We start from the raw sequence: 19,624 nt of genomic DNA on the forward strand, positions 1-19,624 counted from the left end.
CACTCACAATATAAAATCGTACATATAACCTGCAGTTCCTGGAAATGTCATTCCTTCCAAATTCTTTGTACCAGAGGCAATTGCATCTGACCCACATTCTGATTATAAGTGTAGTGTGACAGCCAAATAAGTATCATATAACAGAATGCTATCACTGGCAACTGAACTACAGTTCCCACCATCCACAGAGCCTGCCCTGGATTAGAGGATATTTATATCATCTTCAATGCCTGGGATTTAACTGGTAATAGCTAGTGCAATTTATGCAATTTATGCAGTCTAAGGGGGCAGTATCACTAGTGCATTGAGAGCAATGGCGCTCTCTGCATTAGTGGAGCCGAAGTTCCGGGTTAAAGCTTTATGCCGCCCCTTGTAACTGGCCGCACCCTGCTGCCTGAGGCAAGGGTCTCACCTTGCCTCATGGCAGAAGCGGCCCTGCCTGATAGGTTTCCCTGTCTCCTGCTCTATTCTGCCTGCCCTATGCTCCCTGTGTGTGCCATTCTCAACCTGGCCTATGCCCCTTAAGTGTGCCATATTTTGTTTGCCCTATGCCCCATGTGTGTGTGTGATACTATGCCTGCCCTATGCTCCTTGTGTGTTCCATACTCTGCTTACCTTATGCCCCCTGTGTGTGCCACACTCTGCCTGCCCTGTGCTCCCTGGGTGTGCCATATTCTGTCTGCCCTACTCTGTAGCCTGTGGGACATGAGCCAGGTAGAGTTTGTTAGCATGTGAAAAATGTTGTTGGAGCCCCTAAGGTGTTAAATCATGTGCTGGGGGTGCTGTGTTAGCCACAGGGGAGAAGGCAGCATATAGATTTAAGGGGTATGTTTATGGTATATTTAAGGGTATAACTTACATTTTTCACATATGAGTGATATCCCTGCAGTGAGCACCAACCATCTGTTTTTTTTTGGTGTGTTACCACCATTAATGTGGACACTCTTGTGATAACATAGGTGTGGTTTAAATGGGTGTGTTGTAAAAGAGGCATGGTTAACACTGGCTTCCATTAAGGGCCCTCCACTTCATAGGACAAAAAAATGACAGCCCTCTGTACCACAGAAGTTGGACAACACTGCTCTACACCATACTAATAGTTAACTCATAGGTGAAAAACCCCTTTCAGTCTCTGCATATAGGCCATTCCTGTCTAACATAAAATGTTTGCATTAGGGAATAGGGAATTATTGTGAAGAACTAAGAATAGGGCCTTTCTCCAATCCATCGGACACATGGACAAGAATATGATTGTGTGCCATAGTTTAACGTCATGATAATTTTTTATCCTCCAGCACACTTTACAGCTAGCATTACATATTCAGGCAGCTATTCTCCTGGCATATCATCCTGAGATATTTCATACCCAGACTTATACAGCACTCCAGAGATGTCCAGACTAAGATTCAAAATAGTCCTTGGTATAAAGAGTAGTATAAAGTATAAAGAGGTCCAAATAGCCCTAAACAGGCCCATTAGATTGTGACAGGGCTGTCCAGCTGGCAGCCCGCAACCCCTCCCCCTTGTGTGGCCCACCACATGAAAGTCTGTATGCTGTGATTTCTTACCTGTATAAGCTTTAAAAGGTCTCAGTACTGAGACACCTCAAATTCAGACAGAAAGCTCCTACATTGTTCACACATGTAACACCTCTACTGTTCACACCTCTAAAGACCTGAACTGTTCACTCTCAGACCCAGACTGAAACTACCCACATACAAACTGCTGGAGGGGCATCAGCATTCTGTCACTGTATGTAGCACAGTAGGAATAGTCCTGATATGTTTCCCGGTCTCCTGCTGTATTCTGTTTTCCCTATGCTCCTTGTGAGTGCCATACTCTGCCTGCCCTATGCTCCCTTTGTGTGCCATACTCTGCCTTCCCTATACTCCCTTTGTGTGCCATGCTCTGCCTTCCCTATGCTCCCTGTGTGTGCCATGCTCTGCCTTCCCTATGATCCCTGTGTGTCATAATCTGCCTATCCTATGTTCCCTGTGTGTGCCATACTCTGCCTGCCCTATGCTACCTGTGTGTGCCATACTTTGCCTGCCCTGTGCTTGCTGTGTGTGCCATACTCTGCTTTCCCTATGCTCCCTGTGTGTGCCATACTCTGCCTGCTCTATGCTCCCTGTGCGTGCCATACTCTGCCTGCCCTATGCCTCGTGTGTCCCATTCTGCCTGCCCTATGCTCCCTGGGTGTGCTACACACTGCCTGTCCTACTCTGTACCCTTTGACATGTTAGCCTGGTAGGGTTTGTTCTGGAGGTTTGTTAGCATTTGGAAATAGTTTTTAGGGTCCCTAAGATGTTTAATCATGTTTAATCATGTTCTGGTGGGGTAGGTGCAGTGTTATCCACGGGGGAGAGGGAGGTGGCATATGGATTTAAGGGCATGTTTATGGTATATTTAAGGGTAGGACTTACATTTTTCACAAATGAGTGATGCGTGATATACAGTACATGCAGTGAGCACCAACCATTTGTTTTATTTTTTGTGTGATACCACCATTAATGTGGACATGTTCTTAAAAGTTTTTGTGGTTTAAATGGGTGTGGTTGGACAGCACTAGGTTTATGGTATCCTACAGCAGCCCCCCTTCATTTTCCAAAATCTACAGATTATTATTATGTGCCTGAAAAAAACATGCTCATGACAGCTGCATTTCTCACAGAAGTGGTTCGAAACTCTGACAGAGATTAAGAACAAGGTGCTCAATACATGAGCATGTTAAAGATAATAATGTTTCTAACTTAATTGGCTTTTGGCAGAAAGCCAAGAACAGCCACAAGGTTCAGATAAGATACTTTGTAACAATTTTGAGATAAGCAAATAAGTAATTGTAACAATATAAGATAACGGGTCCCTTGGGAGAAGTTAGACTCACAGCAATTCACCTTTATTTGGAAAACTAATAACTGAAAAAAAACCACAGTTTAAACCATATGTTTAAATTTAAACCATATGTTTAAACTTTCATAACCTGCAAAATTTTGTAAAATGAACATGGTAATTAGGGGGTATGGCCAAAAAATGTGAGTGGTCAAAAAAAAGTCACCCCGCTACCGCGCCAAATTTTTTGTCCCTCTTTTTATTTCCAAAATGTTTGGAGGTCTGCAGTGAAAACTGTGATTCCCCTAACCAACAGATAGCCCCATAGCAAAATTCAGTTTTGGGCCCCAACATTGGTAAGTTGACCTATTCTACCAAGACATATTGGTTACATTTGCTGATAAGTATGCTAATTAATACATACTTACATACAATGTAACATGTTCCAGGTGCTTGTTTCCTGCATACTGGGGAAAAGGCTATTTCCCTGAAATGTTTTTTTAAAATCACAGTTGGGAGTAGTATTTTAATGAATAACATTTTTTAAATGTTTTTTTATAATTTACACCATTTGTTCTTTTGTTTACTGTCTATTTAGTACCTGGATTCCTTGTGCCTCAGAAGGGCTGAGCTGCCAGATCTGCATCAGTGCCAGGACTTAGAGACAGCACTGGAAACAGTACAGATTTGCATGTTTGATCAAATAGAGTTGTTCTTTTGTTCATCTGCAAAACCGTGTGAACCTTCAGTTTATTATTCTCTATGCAAGTCCCCTCTAAGTTTTACTTGCAATTTACTTGCTGCTTTCAAAGTAAAACCCCCAAACTTGTTTGCACCCCAAACTTGGTTGCACCTGACTATAGCTGGAAAGGATGGGAGCTACAACATGGAGCTGGTCACTGCTCCTGAATAAACTATAACAAACAAGGGAAAGTTGTGCTCACCACTAATTTTTAAAAACATTAAGTGGGGGTGCAATGAGGCTGTGACCACAAAATTCACAGGGACAAATACAAGAGATCCTCTTCTGCACTTAACCCATTACCAATATATTAAGGACATTAGAACATTTTGTGCCTTAAGCTACTAAAAATGACTTCCCCTTTAAACAAAACAGGGATTGTTTGTCCACTGGTGGCCAATAAAAGGGGAACAAAGTTTGGGAAATCTACTTTGAACCCGGCAAGTAAGTTGCTGGTAAAACGTAGTCACTGTGTAAAATATATGATGAAGCAATTGAATTCTAAATTAATCAGATCTCCGCCGGACGAAAGATGTCGGCACACTTCACACACGATCCGAAAATCGTACGAATCCTCGACTCGTATGATAGGATTTGTGTGTCTATGGCCAGCTTAACTGGTTCAAGCAGGCAACTCATTACCATTTGGAAGGAGATGCAATATGTAATAGTTGATTAAGTCAATAGTTGATTTGTTTAAATTGGTACACAACTCTTCTGGACCCCATATGTTTCTGATATAGAGACCCAGAAGTGAGAAGGCAGTTGTGCAAACCTAAAGTAACAATTTCTTTTTTTCCTTCTCATTTACTGGTAAACAACGTATCATCCTACTGCAAAAGCCTGCAATGTTTGTAACCATTTGTCATGTAGATGTCTTGTAATTGCGTATTAGTTTAAATTTCAATACCAGAATCCAATCTCTATGGATGTTAATTAAAGCATGCCAGAAATTGAATGAGCAATAAAACGCAAAGCAGCATTAGTGTTCTAGAACAAAACTGTGAATCTTCTGGATTCAATTAATTTAGGTAGTTACAAGTCTTGTAAAGCCTGTGCATAACAACAAATATGCAAATATGAATGTACCATAAAATGTGCTCAGAATTTTTGAAACTGCATATTTTCTCCTTACTTTCAAGTCAGATATACCTTATTCTCAATCTCAATATACCTTATTCTTTCAATGGAATATGTTTTTTTCCCAAATCATGTTAATATATCATCAACTGAGGCCACCAATGTTAGCCTGTAGTGATGTGCAGGTCATGAAAAACTAAAAACAAAAAAACAAAAGGCACCACGCCAAACTCACATTCCCATAGCTGCTCTCATACGACTAGCCTGGTGCTCTGTCCACAGCGTCCCCACTGTCACATATCCAAAGAACAAAAAAAGGACGGCACTCCGGTAAAAGTTAACCTGCAGACAGGTTTATTGCAGTGTCCTGCGGATTTCTACAGCCTTACGCGTTTCGGGAGTCATTTCCTTAATCATAGGCTTTTGCAATAAACATGACTTTTACCGGAGTGCCGTCCTTTTTTGGTTCTTTGGTCATGAAAAACTAAAACTGCGCCCAACTGTAACCCAAAAAACCTTAACCCACACCCAAACATAACATAACACCCACAAAATGTTGTTATTGTAGGACCTACTCCCAAGCCATACCTGCATCTTCCTGTTCCGTATTGTATTCTGCATGTGCCTCTGGTTCCAAGAGAATCTTCAGGAGCTGTAAAGGAGTACACTTCCCCAAACTGACCCACACCCAACCCTAACCCACAATGGTTGGCCAAATTTCAACCCAAACCCACCCAACTGGTGGTCAACTTGCAGGTTTTCGGGTCGACCCACACATCACTATTGGCCTGGTCTATTTTATTTTAATCTATTAGTGGACAAATTTGTATTTTTCATAGTTAATGCAGATGTACAGCTTCATTCACACTAAAGCTATTATGTTTGGAAGGTCCGGACTAGGATTCAGAATAGGCCATGGCATTTCAAGAGCACAGAGGCTCAACCAGCCCCCCAATCAGCCAATTAATAGTGACTGTCTATGGTATCCTACAGCAGTCCCTCTGGCATTTTTCAGAATAAACATATTTCCATTCTAGGCCTGAGTTCTGGATACCTGTTCGTAGAAATGCAGAGATTTTTTTTAACCTAAAATCCCAACAACTAGGTATTCTATGAGAAGGAAATCTACAAATTATTATATTGCCTGTTTACAGCCACTGTTTGCCATGCAATCCATTCTATATAGAATATAGCAATGGATGAGATGTCTCACTTGTCATTTTAAGTCTTCTTCTTTAAATGTAGCTGAAAAAGTGGTGTTGTAGCTTGAAAGTGAATTCAGTGAAGGTGTTAAATAGATATAAGGTGACAGAAATCTCTAGGAGTAAGTGATTGTTGCAATAACAAGGAGTTCATTGGAGAAGTACTTTGTACTTGCATAGGCAGTGAGGGAATGTGGGGGCATGGACAACAGAAATCTCCTAGGCAGATGTTGGATACAGGTGTGGGACATGATGAAGACAAAAGGTTTATATCAAAAGATATATGTCCCAAGGCTTTTCAATAGTTAAAACAAAATATTTATTTAAATTACATTAAAATTATGATACATACTGACCCCACATGGTCCACCTTACGCGTTTCGTACCCTCCGGCACTTAGAGACACCTATGACTAAGTGCCGGAGGGTACGAAACATAAGGTGGACCATGTGGGGTCAGTATGTATAGTAATTTTAATGTAACTTAAATAAATATTTTGTTTTAACTATAGAAAAGCCTTGGGACATATATCTTTTGATATAAACCTTTTGTATGCTGATTGCCTATGGAACTGGGGCAAGTCCCTTTGGCTTAATGGAGGATATACAGGGATCAGATGTGGATTCCCACCTAAATATTGATATGGGATATGATGAAGCCCATAAAGCAATGCATAATCTCTGTGAAAAAAGCCCATGATTCCTAGGAAGCTGGTTACACAGATCCATATGCAATTGTTCTGCTATATAAATTATACATTTTACTGTCACTTCCTTTTTAAGACTTAAAAGCACAGGGATCATCAGTGGGGCGTCTCGGCTACAGAACATTTTCCTTCATCCAAGACTCCATTTGCAACAATGTCTTGCTGATTCTGAGATTAACAGACCTGTAAAGAAGAAGAACTGTGAGTTTTGAACAGAGGGGAGCTGATTAGTGAATTTTTTCAAAGGGGCATGCAGTCAAACCCAACAGTGCAGCAAGCAACAAGGGAGTGAAAGACACCAGAGCACAGTTACATTTACAAAATTACATTTTCTTTCACTAGACAAAGTAACTAGACAAATGCAACCCTTATGACTCCATTCTTTTAAGAACATAACCGATTTCATCCTGAGCAATATTATATACTGATGATGTGTGTGTATATATATATATATATATATATATATATTTATATATATATTTCAATATGGACCAGCACTCCAAAAGTTTTTATCAAGATTTTCTTTATTCTAACATCACTCTTGTGTCCAACATTTCGGCCCACATTGGGGCCTTTATCAAGATCCTTGATAAAGGCCTTGAAATCTACCTACCACGTTTGACCAAGCACCCATCTTGGATTGTGAAGGAAAGAGTGCAGGTACTTACAGGACTATTATTTATATATATATATATATATATATATATATATATATATATATAATATATATATATATAAATTCCAGCTGTGGTGCACTCCAGTCAAGCGTTCTCTTCATGCCTGGGTTCTGTCAAATATATTGTAGTAGTTCCCCAAGATTGACGCACTCCATGACTTCATAATGCAGTTTAGAAAAGAAAATTTATTGTCAGCGTTTCGGTCCCGTTCTGGGCACGTTGACAATAAATTTCTCCTCACTTCCTTCCAATTTTAATCTTCAACTCTTATTTAACTTCTAGTTGCCCTTATTGATTGTATTTGTTCGTTTTTATTGGCTTTATGATGCACGTATACAGGTCTGGACTGGGAGAAAAAATAGGCCCTGGCATTACAAGAACAGAGAGGCCCAATGAGCTCCCCAACAGCCCATTAAATAGTGACTATGGCATCTTATGGCAGCCTCTTTGGCATTTGCCAGAACCTACAGTTGCCAGTCCGGGCCTGCACATATACATGGATTCCTGTATGAATAAATAAATTGCATTTTTGAGCAACAAAGAAGCAGTGCATGTATTTTTACAGAATTTCCACAAGGTGTCACTGCTTGGCAGCAAATGCTGCAAGACAGTCTACAAAACAACACCAATATGCCCCCTCTTACTAAATCTGTCACAGGTTGTGTTAAATATTGACCTATATGAATTATTATCTAAACCATGTTAATTGTAAGACCTCTTTAAGAAACAATCCCATACAACCAGGTATTTGCTAAAAAGATTTTCATCATTTCTCATCATTTTACAGGTACAAAGACCCTGAAAAGGAACCTTGTCTTGGAAAAGAAAAATGACTACACTGTAGTGAATGTTTTTTCATAAATTGTGTAGAACAATTGCTGTGACTCACGTCACTGACAGACAGACAGAGGAGGGGCGGAGAATTGAAGCTGATCAAAAGTCATTCGCGACAACGAGTCTTGGAATACAAAACAGCCATGCGGAAGCAGGAAGCGGAAGCGACGGGGTAAAGTCCTTTCTGGAGGTTTACAGAGCGCTCTCGGCTCGTAGAGTGTGCAATATGGGGAACACGAGCAGTGAACGACCCGTTCCCCACAAGGTGCGAAGAGATAGCACTGGGGCAGCGTCCAAAGGGGAAGACAGAGCTAAAATATTAATGGACAGCCCTGAGGATGCGGACATGTTCCCTGTGGGGGAGAGTAAGGTAGAGAAGCGACTTGTACTAGAGCCAAGTCCAGTTCTAATACATCAGTCACTGGCTATTTTGTATGTCACCCAATATCTCGGCTCAGCTTATTTACATGAATGGGAGAAGGAAATTCATAAGAGTGGCACGATACCGCCCAGCAGTGACAGAAGGGCATAAGGGCAGCACAGCAGTAATGTTCTCTTCTCTGATTAAATGTATGAACGCATTAATGGCTTGGAAAGTCAGATATATAATGCTCAGAAGTATAACAGGGTCCAGTGCACGTGACCATCAGAAAGGACTTTTCAAGGAATTGCTCAGTGTAAAAATAAAAACTGGGTAAATTGATAGGCTGTGCAAAATAAATAAAACATGTTAGCCAAAAATGTAATGTATAAATGCAGAAGTGGATGTCTAACAGAACAGAACACTATTTCCTGCTTTGCAGCTCTCTTGGTTTCCACTGATTGTTTACCAGGCTGTATCCAACCAGTGTCTTGAGGGGGAGCCATACATATTTGTTGCTTTTTAATCTGAGCTGAATGCTGAGGATCAATTGCAAACTCACTAAACAGTTATGCCCCATGTGGCCCCCCTTCAAGTCACTAACTAACTCAGAGTTAGAGAGCTGAAAAGCAGGAAGTAGTGTTCTGTTCTGTTAGACATCCAGCCACTCCAGCCTTTATACATTACATTTATACATTACTAGAAACCTTTTTTATTTTGCGCAATCTATTTATCCAGTTTTCATTTTTACACTGAACTGTTCCTTTAACTACAATCACAAAAGCTGGGCAGGCACTTGTGAAATCAATGCAGACAAAGCAAAAAGTTATTTAAAAAAAAAAAAAAAAAGAACAAACACAATCATAGAATGTGTATAACTGTGCTTTCCTTCCATATTTCTGTCTTCTGTTATGGTGGCATCAAGTATTGAAATATCCCTCTTCTGTCTTCGTTAGTCTTAGATTTTTCAACCCCACATTATTTGGTGCTGCAGAGAGTTGGATATGTGACCAATGACTGACACCAGAACTGAATTTCTTTTTTTGTTGTAGCATACTGTAATAATACCTAGAATAATTCTCACAACCTGCCAGTTGCTTGCAATGGGCAGTTATTGAGGAGCACTGGTGGCTGGGTTGTTTATGACTATGGCACAGTAAGGATTATATTTATATTTTCTGTGCAATTGATGACAAATTATGCCTTTATTGTGAGCAGCAGTACCTTAATTTGAAGTGTTTGTAGTCATGCTGCTGATCCTGCTAAAACCCAGTTTCTGTAGAGTGAATGAGTATTATATGGGTGTGTAACAATACATAGTGAAGTCCAAAGTCCACTGCATGAATTAAGTGTGTGTGTGTGTAGAGGTGTAACCAAACGACATCATAACATTCAGAAACATGAAATGATCACGTGTTCACTTGCTGAATGGCACATAGCATACTATGCATTACATATATGTCCCCATGAGTTCAAAGAATAAACAGGAGCACCTAAAATAATGCAACGGGTCATTTATTCCCAACAGGGAATGTTTCAGAATTGCCATCAGCCCTTTATTAACTCTAAATGTTGCCTGTTTGTGGCACATATAAATCACCCTTTCTGCAAGGTTTTTGAGTATTACTGGATTGTTTACAATTTTAAATACTGCCCCACTCTTTGTAGATGTGTTTTACAACATGTACATAACACTGTGTTGCACCTTTTAGTAACTATCATTCCCAACATTAGAAATCTATAAAATAATTTTCCAACTGTTGCCCCAATTTTCTCTCACAGGCAAAAACATACAGACAGGTTAATCTGCTCCTGATGACATTGACACCTCTGTGTGTGAAAGTTCTAGGAAAATTAGACTGTAAGCTCCATTGGGACAGAGACTGATGCAAGTAATTAACAAGCTCTTTAAACCTCTGCTTGAATGTAAAAGATTGCCTGCAGCTCCAGGGTATAGCATTCTGATAGGGAACAATATGTTGTTGACAAAGACTCAACTGTATCTGGGTTTTACTGAACTAGGATTTCCTTGCTTATTTATTGATATTAACTTAAACAAGAATTTCTTAATCCGTGTGTTCCCATGTGTTTAGTGAGAGTCAACATGAAGTTCTTGAACAGTCAGGGTTTTCCATGAGATTCTGTATACATGCAATGTACAGCTGCCCCTAATGGTTTCATGGATATTTATCAGCTGAACCAGAGGCTTGAAGTCATGGTCTCATTTTGAGGGGCAGCAATGTACAAGTGATTAGTCCTGGGCACAGAGTAGGAGGTTTGCCTTACCTTAAATCCCGTGAGCAACATTAAGATGTAAAAAGAGTTGGGGAGCAACACAAGCATGAAAAATGTTCCTGGGAGGTGCCAAATAAGGGTTGTGATTGACTATTGGTAGCCCCTATGTGGACTGGCAGCCTACAGGAGCCTCTGTTTGGAAGTACATCTGGATTTTATGCAACCAAAAATTGCCTCCAAGCCTGGAATTCAAAAATAAGCCACTGAGAGCAACATCCAAGTGGTTGGGGAGCAACATGTTGCTCACAAGCTACTGGTTGGCGATCACTGCCTTAAATAATGCAGCAAATATTTTTACTTAGTCATTATCCAAAATCATATTTATTGGGTATTGCAGACATGAATAGTGATCCTTGGGAGACATGTGTAATAAATATGGGTAGAGCTGTATCAGCTGGTGTATTCTGCTAAAGACTTGTTAAAAGACCAAAAATTTGTAACTTTGTTCCCATGGAGCAGAGTGAGCATTTACTGCAGAAACAACATTTACTCCTATTTGATAGCCAAGTATTCTGTTTTGTGGGCATACATTGCCCTTAAACCAAATTAGAAAGCAAGTGTGGCTCAACAAATGTTCTTAATGGCTTGTCCTATGGGTTATCCTGTGCTGACATCCCAAATAGATTAATCTGTAGAAAGTACGTCGTGCAGGACAAATCCAAGGCAGCAAACTTGACTGCAATTTTCTTTATTGGGGACAGTCCCCAATAAAAAAAAAATTGCAGTCAAGTTTGCTGCCTTGAGTTTGCCCTTAAAAGAATATAGTAATGTAGATATATGTCCTTTTTTTAACCTTAGGTGATGCATTGTGCATCTCCTGAGTTTCACTACTTTGTTGCTCTTAGAGAGTTGGGGTCTCGTAGTGCCTCTCTGAACATTTTTGAGATTCTGTTTAATTCCCAGTCCTAGGTGTCCTAGTAGTAATGTTATTTATAAATCTCCGCTCCCTGTGACACATTTCTCATTGTTCATTGGCATTGTTCAAAAACATGCTGGAGTGTCATTTCAGGTAATAATAGCTGGCCACAGCTGTCCTTTCTGACGTTTCTTGCTACTGATGTCTGCAACATCATTTAGGGGTAAACAAAAAATGCCTGATGTAGGGCACTGATTAATTTGTGCTAAATGAACATCCCCTTTAAGAAGTATTCTTCAAATAAGTATTTATTTATTTATGAAGTACAATATTATCATCTGCATGGAAACATCCTCCGCTTCATGAAGAATATCTCTGCAAATTATTATAGTTGAAGTTTATTGTACTACAAAATGACCAGTTTAGAAGCATGATCTTTTCATTTTCTTTCTCATTGTTCTTTTAGGGTTCCGCAGAAAAGGATGAATTTCTGGCTTGGCAGCATGATTTAGAAGTAAATGATAAAATTCCCTCTCAAGCCAGACCGACTGTATTCCGCTGGACTGGAGGCGGCAAAGAAATCTATTTATCGGGGACCTTTAACAACTGGGCAAAAATCCCACTTATAAGGAGGTAAGCACAACATTTAGCTCTTCACATTTTTAAAAAACGATTTTCTTTTTCTCCATATTGATAAAACCGTATCTCATGCTTTATGCAACTTAAAATATAATTAATCCCTTCTGGAGGTAGAGATTGGTAACATGTCCCATACATTTTGCATCTTAAGTCCTGATGACTACGGATATATATTTTTTTAACTTCTGTTTCTGGTTATTTAGCACCAAGGCTTGAGTTTATATCAACAGTCAAACTTTCTTAAACGGGAACTATCGCAAACATGAAAATTTAATATAAGCTTCCTCATACTGAAGTAAGAAACTTTCTAAATATGATCAATTAGAAATTCTGCATTGTTTCTAAAATAATCAAGTTTATACTCACTATTCAAAAAACACAATTTGTTCTTACGCTCAACCGTGCAGGGGTTAAATCCTCAATGCTTCGATCCTCTGCAAAGGATTACCGCAATCCTATGTAGACTCAAAATTCTGCAGTATAGAGGAGAGCACTCAAATATCAGTTACTGCTAGAAAAGTATTTTATTGACTACAAATCACACAACATGTTTCGGGCTTAGCCCTTTCTCAAGTGTTCACTATTCCTCTCTCAGCATCTGTTTCTCTTCATTCAGCAGTTGGGTGTCAGATGAATGATCCAATATATCTTATGGGGGGGCTCCCTTTCCTAGTAGACGAATTAGAGCTCACTCAAATAACTGATTCCAGTACCAACAAAGTATAACAAAATAACTGCCTTTTGCACAAATTCTGCATGTAGAGAGACATGATGTCTGGGGATTTTAATAGAGTGAGCTCTAATACATCTTCTAGGCAAAGAACCCCCTGTAAGATATATTGGATCATTCATCTGACACCCAACTGCTGAATGAAGAGAAACAGATGCTGAGAGATGCATGAAGACAGACTGAAGAGAAACAGATGCTGAGAGAGGAATAGTGAAGATAAACTTGATTATTTCAGGGAAAAAATTGAATCAAAAACAGCTCCAGGCAGTATTTTTAAACTGCAATGTGTTTATTAGTAGTGTAGGCACACTACATGTTTCGGGCAGAACCCTTTATCAAGTGAAAACCCTTTAACCAGAAAGCTCCAAATTACGGACTCCATGTTATTCAATAATCCAATTTTTTTTTTCTGTAATAATAAAACAGTACCTTGTACTTGAGTCAAACTAAGATATAATTAATCCTTATTGGAAGCAAGGTCAGCCTATTGAATTTATTTAATGTTTATAGTTTTTGAGTAGACTAAAAGGAGAATTCAACCTGTGGGGAAAAAACCCGTACCCCCCACACCAGGTAGACCCCCTCCCTCCTCCCCCAGGGAAATGCCCCATACTCCATACTTACCCCTCACCACAGATTCTTCCAGCGGAGTTGCACTCGTCCATCTTCTGCGTCCTCTGTAAGCTAACTGGGAGATCTGTATTTCTGCGCATGCGCGGAATCACACGGAAATTGCCGATCTCTCGGTCAGCTTACAGAGGACGCAGAAGATGGATGCGTGCAACTCTGCTGGAAGAATCTGCGCCGAGGGGTAAGTATGGAGCATTTTCTGGGGGGGGGGTCTAACTGGGGTGGGGTGTATGGGTTTTTTTTCCCCACAGGTTGAATTCTCCTTTAAGGTATAAAGGAAATATCCATTATCGGTAAACCCCCAGGTCCCGAATATTCTGGATAACTGGTCCCATACCTGTATACTTTTTCTCCTGCAGGGATACCCAGTGTCTTTAACTAGAGAATTGCACATGCAGTTTACTGGGTTAAAATGGCAGTGGTGCAGACAATAGGACCTCGGCTTGGTACAATTCGTTGATGTATTTCTTAAGATGTGTGGTCATGTGTTTCAGTTGAGCTCTGTTTTATTTCAGCCGCAACAACTTTTTTGCAATATTGGATCTTCCAGAGGGAGAACATCAGTACAAGTTCTTGGTTGATGGCCAGTGGACCCATGATGCAGCTGAGGTAAATGGTGTATTTTAAGATCACTGCCAAGTCTAAATCACAGTACACCTGTACATCTGGCAACTGGTACTAGCTGGCATTTCTAGTAGACTACATTTTATAAGGAAAACAACCTACTAGTGTTCAGTATAAGGACCATATAAATGTGCAAGGCTTCGTTTTTTAAGAAGGGTCCCAAACTCCAAGGAATTTGAAGGAAATGAAACAAATAAGCTGCGAGAAAGATTAGGTACATCCCTGAGAAATTACAGTCCCATTTTGCTAAAGCAATGGAAAAAGGATGTGGAATTATGGTAGGCCTGTTAATGCAAGACTAGGTGGATTGTATCTTGGTTAGGAAAGATTTTTTTTATTTTTTTTCTCCTTTTGCAGCAAATTTCAGACTAATGTAGGGGTCTCTAGTGTTACTAGAAGTTGCGTAGGAAATATTGAAAGGAGAAAGAAAAGATACATTCACTGGGGAGTGCAAAGTTGTTAGTCAATCCTCCATGATTCTAGTTGCTTACTTGTTATACACAGGATAAGAAGTCCGCACTCACCATCCGTGAATAGTCTTGTTAGTTGCACGTCCCAGGCAGCCACTAGCAGCCGAAATTCAGGAACACTTTTCAAATAGACAGCACCAGACCAATGGAAATTTTCTTAAAAAGCCTTTATTTGAAGGGCTTTATTCAAACGCAATACAGCAACGTTTCAGGCTCACATTAGCCTTTCCTCAAGCTCTAGTTGTTTACTTGTTACTCTGAGCCGGTGCACAAATTCTTTAATAAACACACCCACCCAGAGTGCTTTGCTTCATCTTTCTTCCCCCACACTCTTGCAGCAATTCTGCAGGGCACATGTACAGAAACCTCTTGAAAAATTCAGTACTGTGCATATACTCACTCAAAGTGAAGGGGGTGGCCAGAGGAGCAGTTTATTGGTTACTTTGCTCAGCAAACTTCCGGTGGCTTTTTGAAGAAGAGGAGCACCAGCCATATATATATAATTTATGTTTTCTACATTTGCCTATGAAACAGTTGTGATTTCACATAGACTGCAGTGTTTGCTCTAATTTTGTCTTGGCTGTGTACTAAAAATTTCTTTTCTATGCACTTTCTATACAAAAAACAGATATGTTTATATGCATATGTACCAAATTATGTGTTTTTCACACAATTCTTGGTATACACTACAATTTATTGCTCTGCCCTCAAAAGTTGTGTGCACACACCGCTTAAAGGGAACTGTGCAAACTGATATTTTTTATGCTTGATTTGCTGAGTTGAAGAGAGTTTTCTGGCATCTGCTGCATATGTAAAGTATCTTGGAAAATCACATTGCAACTTAAGTAAAATGATTTTTGTGCATCATCTAAAACTGCTCACTCTCCTTATCCAGCCAGTAATAACCAGCCAGCTTGGCACAGTAAACAATGTCATTCAAGTTCAAAAAACAGACTTTGAAGTATTTGATGCCCTGATGGTGGATTCCCAAAAAGTTTCTGACTTATCAGGTAAGATTAACCCCTTCTTTAATTGGTTAACGATTTAGAACCTGAAAAAAACCCTTCAACATTTATTTGCTGCAAACCTCATGGCATTTCCTTTTACTAACCAGTTAAAAACATCAAAATCCTCACCGAATCTCTTGCCTCTGTGTAATTTGTGTATTGTAATGAATGAATGCACATGTTATAGAAATACAGGCATATTAGAAATGGCCTTGGCATTCCAGGACCTGCATAGTATTCTCAAAGAGGTATCATGGACATTGTTGAGTAGTAATATACATTACACTACTGGAATTATGTCCTAGGAATACTGGCCCCCCCTGTTGTAAAATATAAGGGTTTATAGTCACTGTGAACTTGACATAAGGCTGAAGACTTTTAGGGCAGAATTCTTGTCAGATCCGTCGTTGCGACAATACGCAGGTGCCAAACATAATGGGAATGATAGAAAAATCGCAGGTACAAACTACACACAACACAACTGTCAGATTAAGACACAGCATGTAGCGTTCACATCCGACAGTCGCCCTGGATACATGTAGTTTATACCTACGATTTTTCTATCATTCGCCTGCGATCCATCAAGAATCGTTCATGGAGTTCAGCTCTTATACAAGTCCTACAACTTTGAGTTGACTTCTTGTATCCCCATATTTTACAGCATTTTAAACAAAATTTTTTATAAACGCTTATACACTTAAATAATTGACACCTGTTTTTTCACAGAATGAATGAATTTACTAATTGAACTCCACACCGCTATTATTTGAAACAAGCTATTATTATTTTGAACAAGCCTCAAATAATGATTCAATTACACAGAATCAGCAGCATGCATGTCATATCTGTAGGGTCTGTTAGTTTCTATTACTCTAATACACCTACTAGTAAATTATTTGCCATGTAGAAGTATAATTTCTACCAAAAACAGTGATTTATCAGATTAGTGATGTCAGACTGCTATTATTCTGAACACAACTGTATATATATTTCTATACTACATAAGTTTCAATTCATAGCAGAAGTGACTTTGATGGTTCCTGATAGATATACTGAGAGACCATGTTATATCTTAGACTTTTCATGTTGCATCTATAAAGGAAACATTGTTTTTCTTCAAGATTTATCCAGCTCTCCGCCTGGGCCTTACCAGCAAGATCCATATAACTGTAAACTAGAGGAACGCTTTAAAACACCCCCTATCCTTCCACCACACCTGCTTCAAGTCATTCTTAATAAAGACACAGGCATTTCCGTAAGTATGGTGCTGTATTTGCTGAAATTCATCGTTGCTTCTTTGCACATATAATCCCTATAATAAAGTGCTTAGTTTACATTTCCCTATTTAATACATAGGATAAGTGTCATTCATGTTTGTACTTTATATAGCCAAAATATCCAATCACATGTCCTCAGTGGGGCACTGTTTATTACGTGTAGTTTTTTCCCCCAAGTTTTTTTTGTGTGTGTGTGTGTGTGTGTGTGTGTGTATATATATATTATTGTGACATTTATATTCTATGTGTACTGTATATTGTAAGTGGGTCCCTAAGCTCAGTAAGTGACAGCAGCACAGAGTATGTGCAGTGAATCAGCAGAAAAGAAGATGGGGAGCTACTGGGGCATCTTCAGAGGCACATATCTTCCCTGCTAAAGGTTGATGGTTGCTTTGGGCTAGTAAAGAACCCCAAAACATAATGTAATGTAGAGTTTTATAGCCTAATTCTCTAAGCTTTCGTTTTCCTTTAAAGGTAACCTTATCCATAACTTTTATTTAAGGAGACTTCCCCCAGACATGCCAGTATAACCTAGAACTGGTCAATATAATAGAGTGCCAAGCAACACTGATTCTATATTTCCAGGATTGGTTTATCAATGTGCAATCTCATGTCTCTGCCAATTAGCAACACCGGTAACGAGATTTTGTATGCATATAATAATATGACTGCATTATTCTTATGTTGTATTGTTTAGGCTGAGTATAAGCTCCTACATTATTGCTTTTTCCCCTACAGTGTGACCCAGCATTGCTTCCAGAACCTAATCATGTTATGTTAAATCATCTGTATGCCCTTTCAATTAAGGTAAAGTGAGAGGGGGGGAGAGCATGTTAATATGTTTCTTCTATGATAGAAAAATAATTCTTTATTTCTATTTTTAAGGATGGTGTGATGGTTCTAAGTGCGACCCACCGTTACAAGAAGAAATATGTTACCACATTGCTGTACAAACCAATATGAGTGTGTTCAATCGGTGCTATGGATTTTCCACTTTTTTACCTGTAATAAATGTTAAATATTTAAAAAGCTATATTGTGTACAACCAAATTCTGTCTGTCAAACCTTTTGACTTAAACAATTATATTTAATAATAATTACCTGATGAAAGATTGTAGCTCACCTTTGCATCATTTTTATACAATAATAGGACTAGCTGGAACATTGTAATTCCGTCTGCATCCCTGCATTTCTTTGCCAGAGCAGTCATTTTGATGGCAGAGCTCACAGGTATACAGAGCCCCTCGCATTCATAGAGCCACACTAAGATCACACAGAGAGCCCTATTTATGCAAATTCGAATTTGTGAGGTTTAGAGCATATTTCTACTTTGAATAAACTAACAATTAAAAAAACCAAAAAAAAACAAATGTTTGCTTATTTATGAAAAAACTCAAACTTGTCGAGTTTATAGGCTTAAAAAACTCATTTGAATTTTAAAAGAAAAAAATGGCTTTAATTCTAGGACAACACCCATTGACTTCTACATGAACTTACCAGCTTTTTAGATGCTTTTAGTTACATTAGAGCAGGGATGTCCAACCAGCGCTTCTCAACACGCGGTGGTGCATACGCTGAAGGAATCGGCGCATCCAGACATTGACGTCACCACCGTCACGTCACGTTCTGCAGTGAGCAGAGCTGGGCTGGCGCCTTAGTGTGGCGCGCAATGAAGAGAACTGGTGCTGCAGAAAACCGGAGGACTGCTGGCCTTATTCTGATGCCTGGTTCCTGCTGGCATAGGTACAGATCTGGGGCAATTTTTATGACTGGCTGCTTGCACAAATTTGGGGGAAAATTTTGTATGGCTGCACAGGTACAGATTTTGGGGCAATATTTATGGCTGCTGTCATTGTGTTTTCTGTCCAGACACATTACCATCTCAGTCTGTCGTCTTGTTAGGAATATGCTTACTATGCCTACTTACTATGCCGGGTTGTAACAATGTGGTAACCTAGGGAGGAGGGGGACTGCCCATTGCCCAATTAGTAATCAATCCGGAGAAGGTTGCTCTATATTTGTTCCATATTCCAGTGAATAGCTCAATCTGGTTATCCAGTTGGTATTGTAGTTAATTTCTGTATATTTCCTTTATGTTTAGAAATCAAAAGTGTTATGTATTTCATGTGCGGCCCCAGAAAATTTTTCTTCTTTGAATGTGGCCCAGGGAAGCCAAAAGGTTGGACACCCCTGCATTAAGAGTTTGAGGGTTGTTAATACATACCAGACGTATGAGTTTTTGAAAACATAATTTGAATTGTGGCAAAAACTCAAATCTGAACCTTGATAAATCACTCAGGGAGGTTCCGTAAGGTGCAGTGTACCACAACTTTGTAGAAAACTTGACCAGTCATACAAGCAGAGCGATTTCAGAGCTTATACGCAATTAGTTTGAGGCTTTAGCCATTTCAATTGATAAAAGCACATGTAGGGAATTCACCAACCTATTTACATTTTATAATAAGCTATAAATGCATTATTAGTTGCTGTTGAAATAAGTTACCGTTCTTCAGGCTTCCTGTGTCTAGGAGCCTTTACAGTTGATTGGGAGGAAATCCCTTCTTCCATGGGAACTGCTGGATTGTGGTTATCATAGGGTTAATATCTTAAGGGAACAGTAACATCAAAAAATGAATTTTTTTAAGTAATAAAAATATAATGCAGT

At 39.3% G+C, this 19,624-nt stretch overlaps 1 protein-coding gene across 2 annotated transcripts; it reads left to right on the forward strand.

The window, feature by feature from the left end:
* The first annotated feature begins 8,195 nt into the window (after positions 1–8,195).
* prkab1.S (protein kinase, AMP-activated, beta 1 non-catalytic subunit S homeolog) lies at positions 8,196–18,325 on the forward strand. Of its 2 annotated transcripts, none has more exons than XM_041575299.1 (7): positions 8,196–8,335; positions 12,049–12,215; positions 14,097–14,190; positions 15,571–15,685; positions 16,804–16,937; positions 17,698–17,766; positions 17,845–17,992. In XM_041575299.1, the coding sequence occupies exons 1-7, from the start codon at positions 8,297–8,299 to the stop codon at positions 17,920–17,922; spliced, it is 696 nt and encodes a 231-aa protein (XP_041431233.1). In that variant the 5' UTR covers positions 8,196–8,296; the 3' UTR covers positions 17,923–17,992.
* Positions 18,326–19,624: the final 1,299 nt, after the last annotated feature.

This window comes from Xenopus laevis, chromosome 1S, assembly GCF_017654675.1.
Source record: "Xenopus laevis strain J_2021 chromosome 1S, Xenopus_laevis_v10.1, whole genome shotgun sequence".
Lineage (NCBI taxonomy): Eukaryota > Metazoa > Chordata > Amphibia > Anura > Pipidae > Xenopus > Xenopus laevis.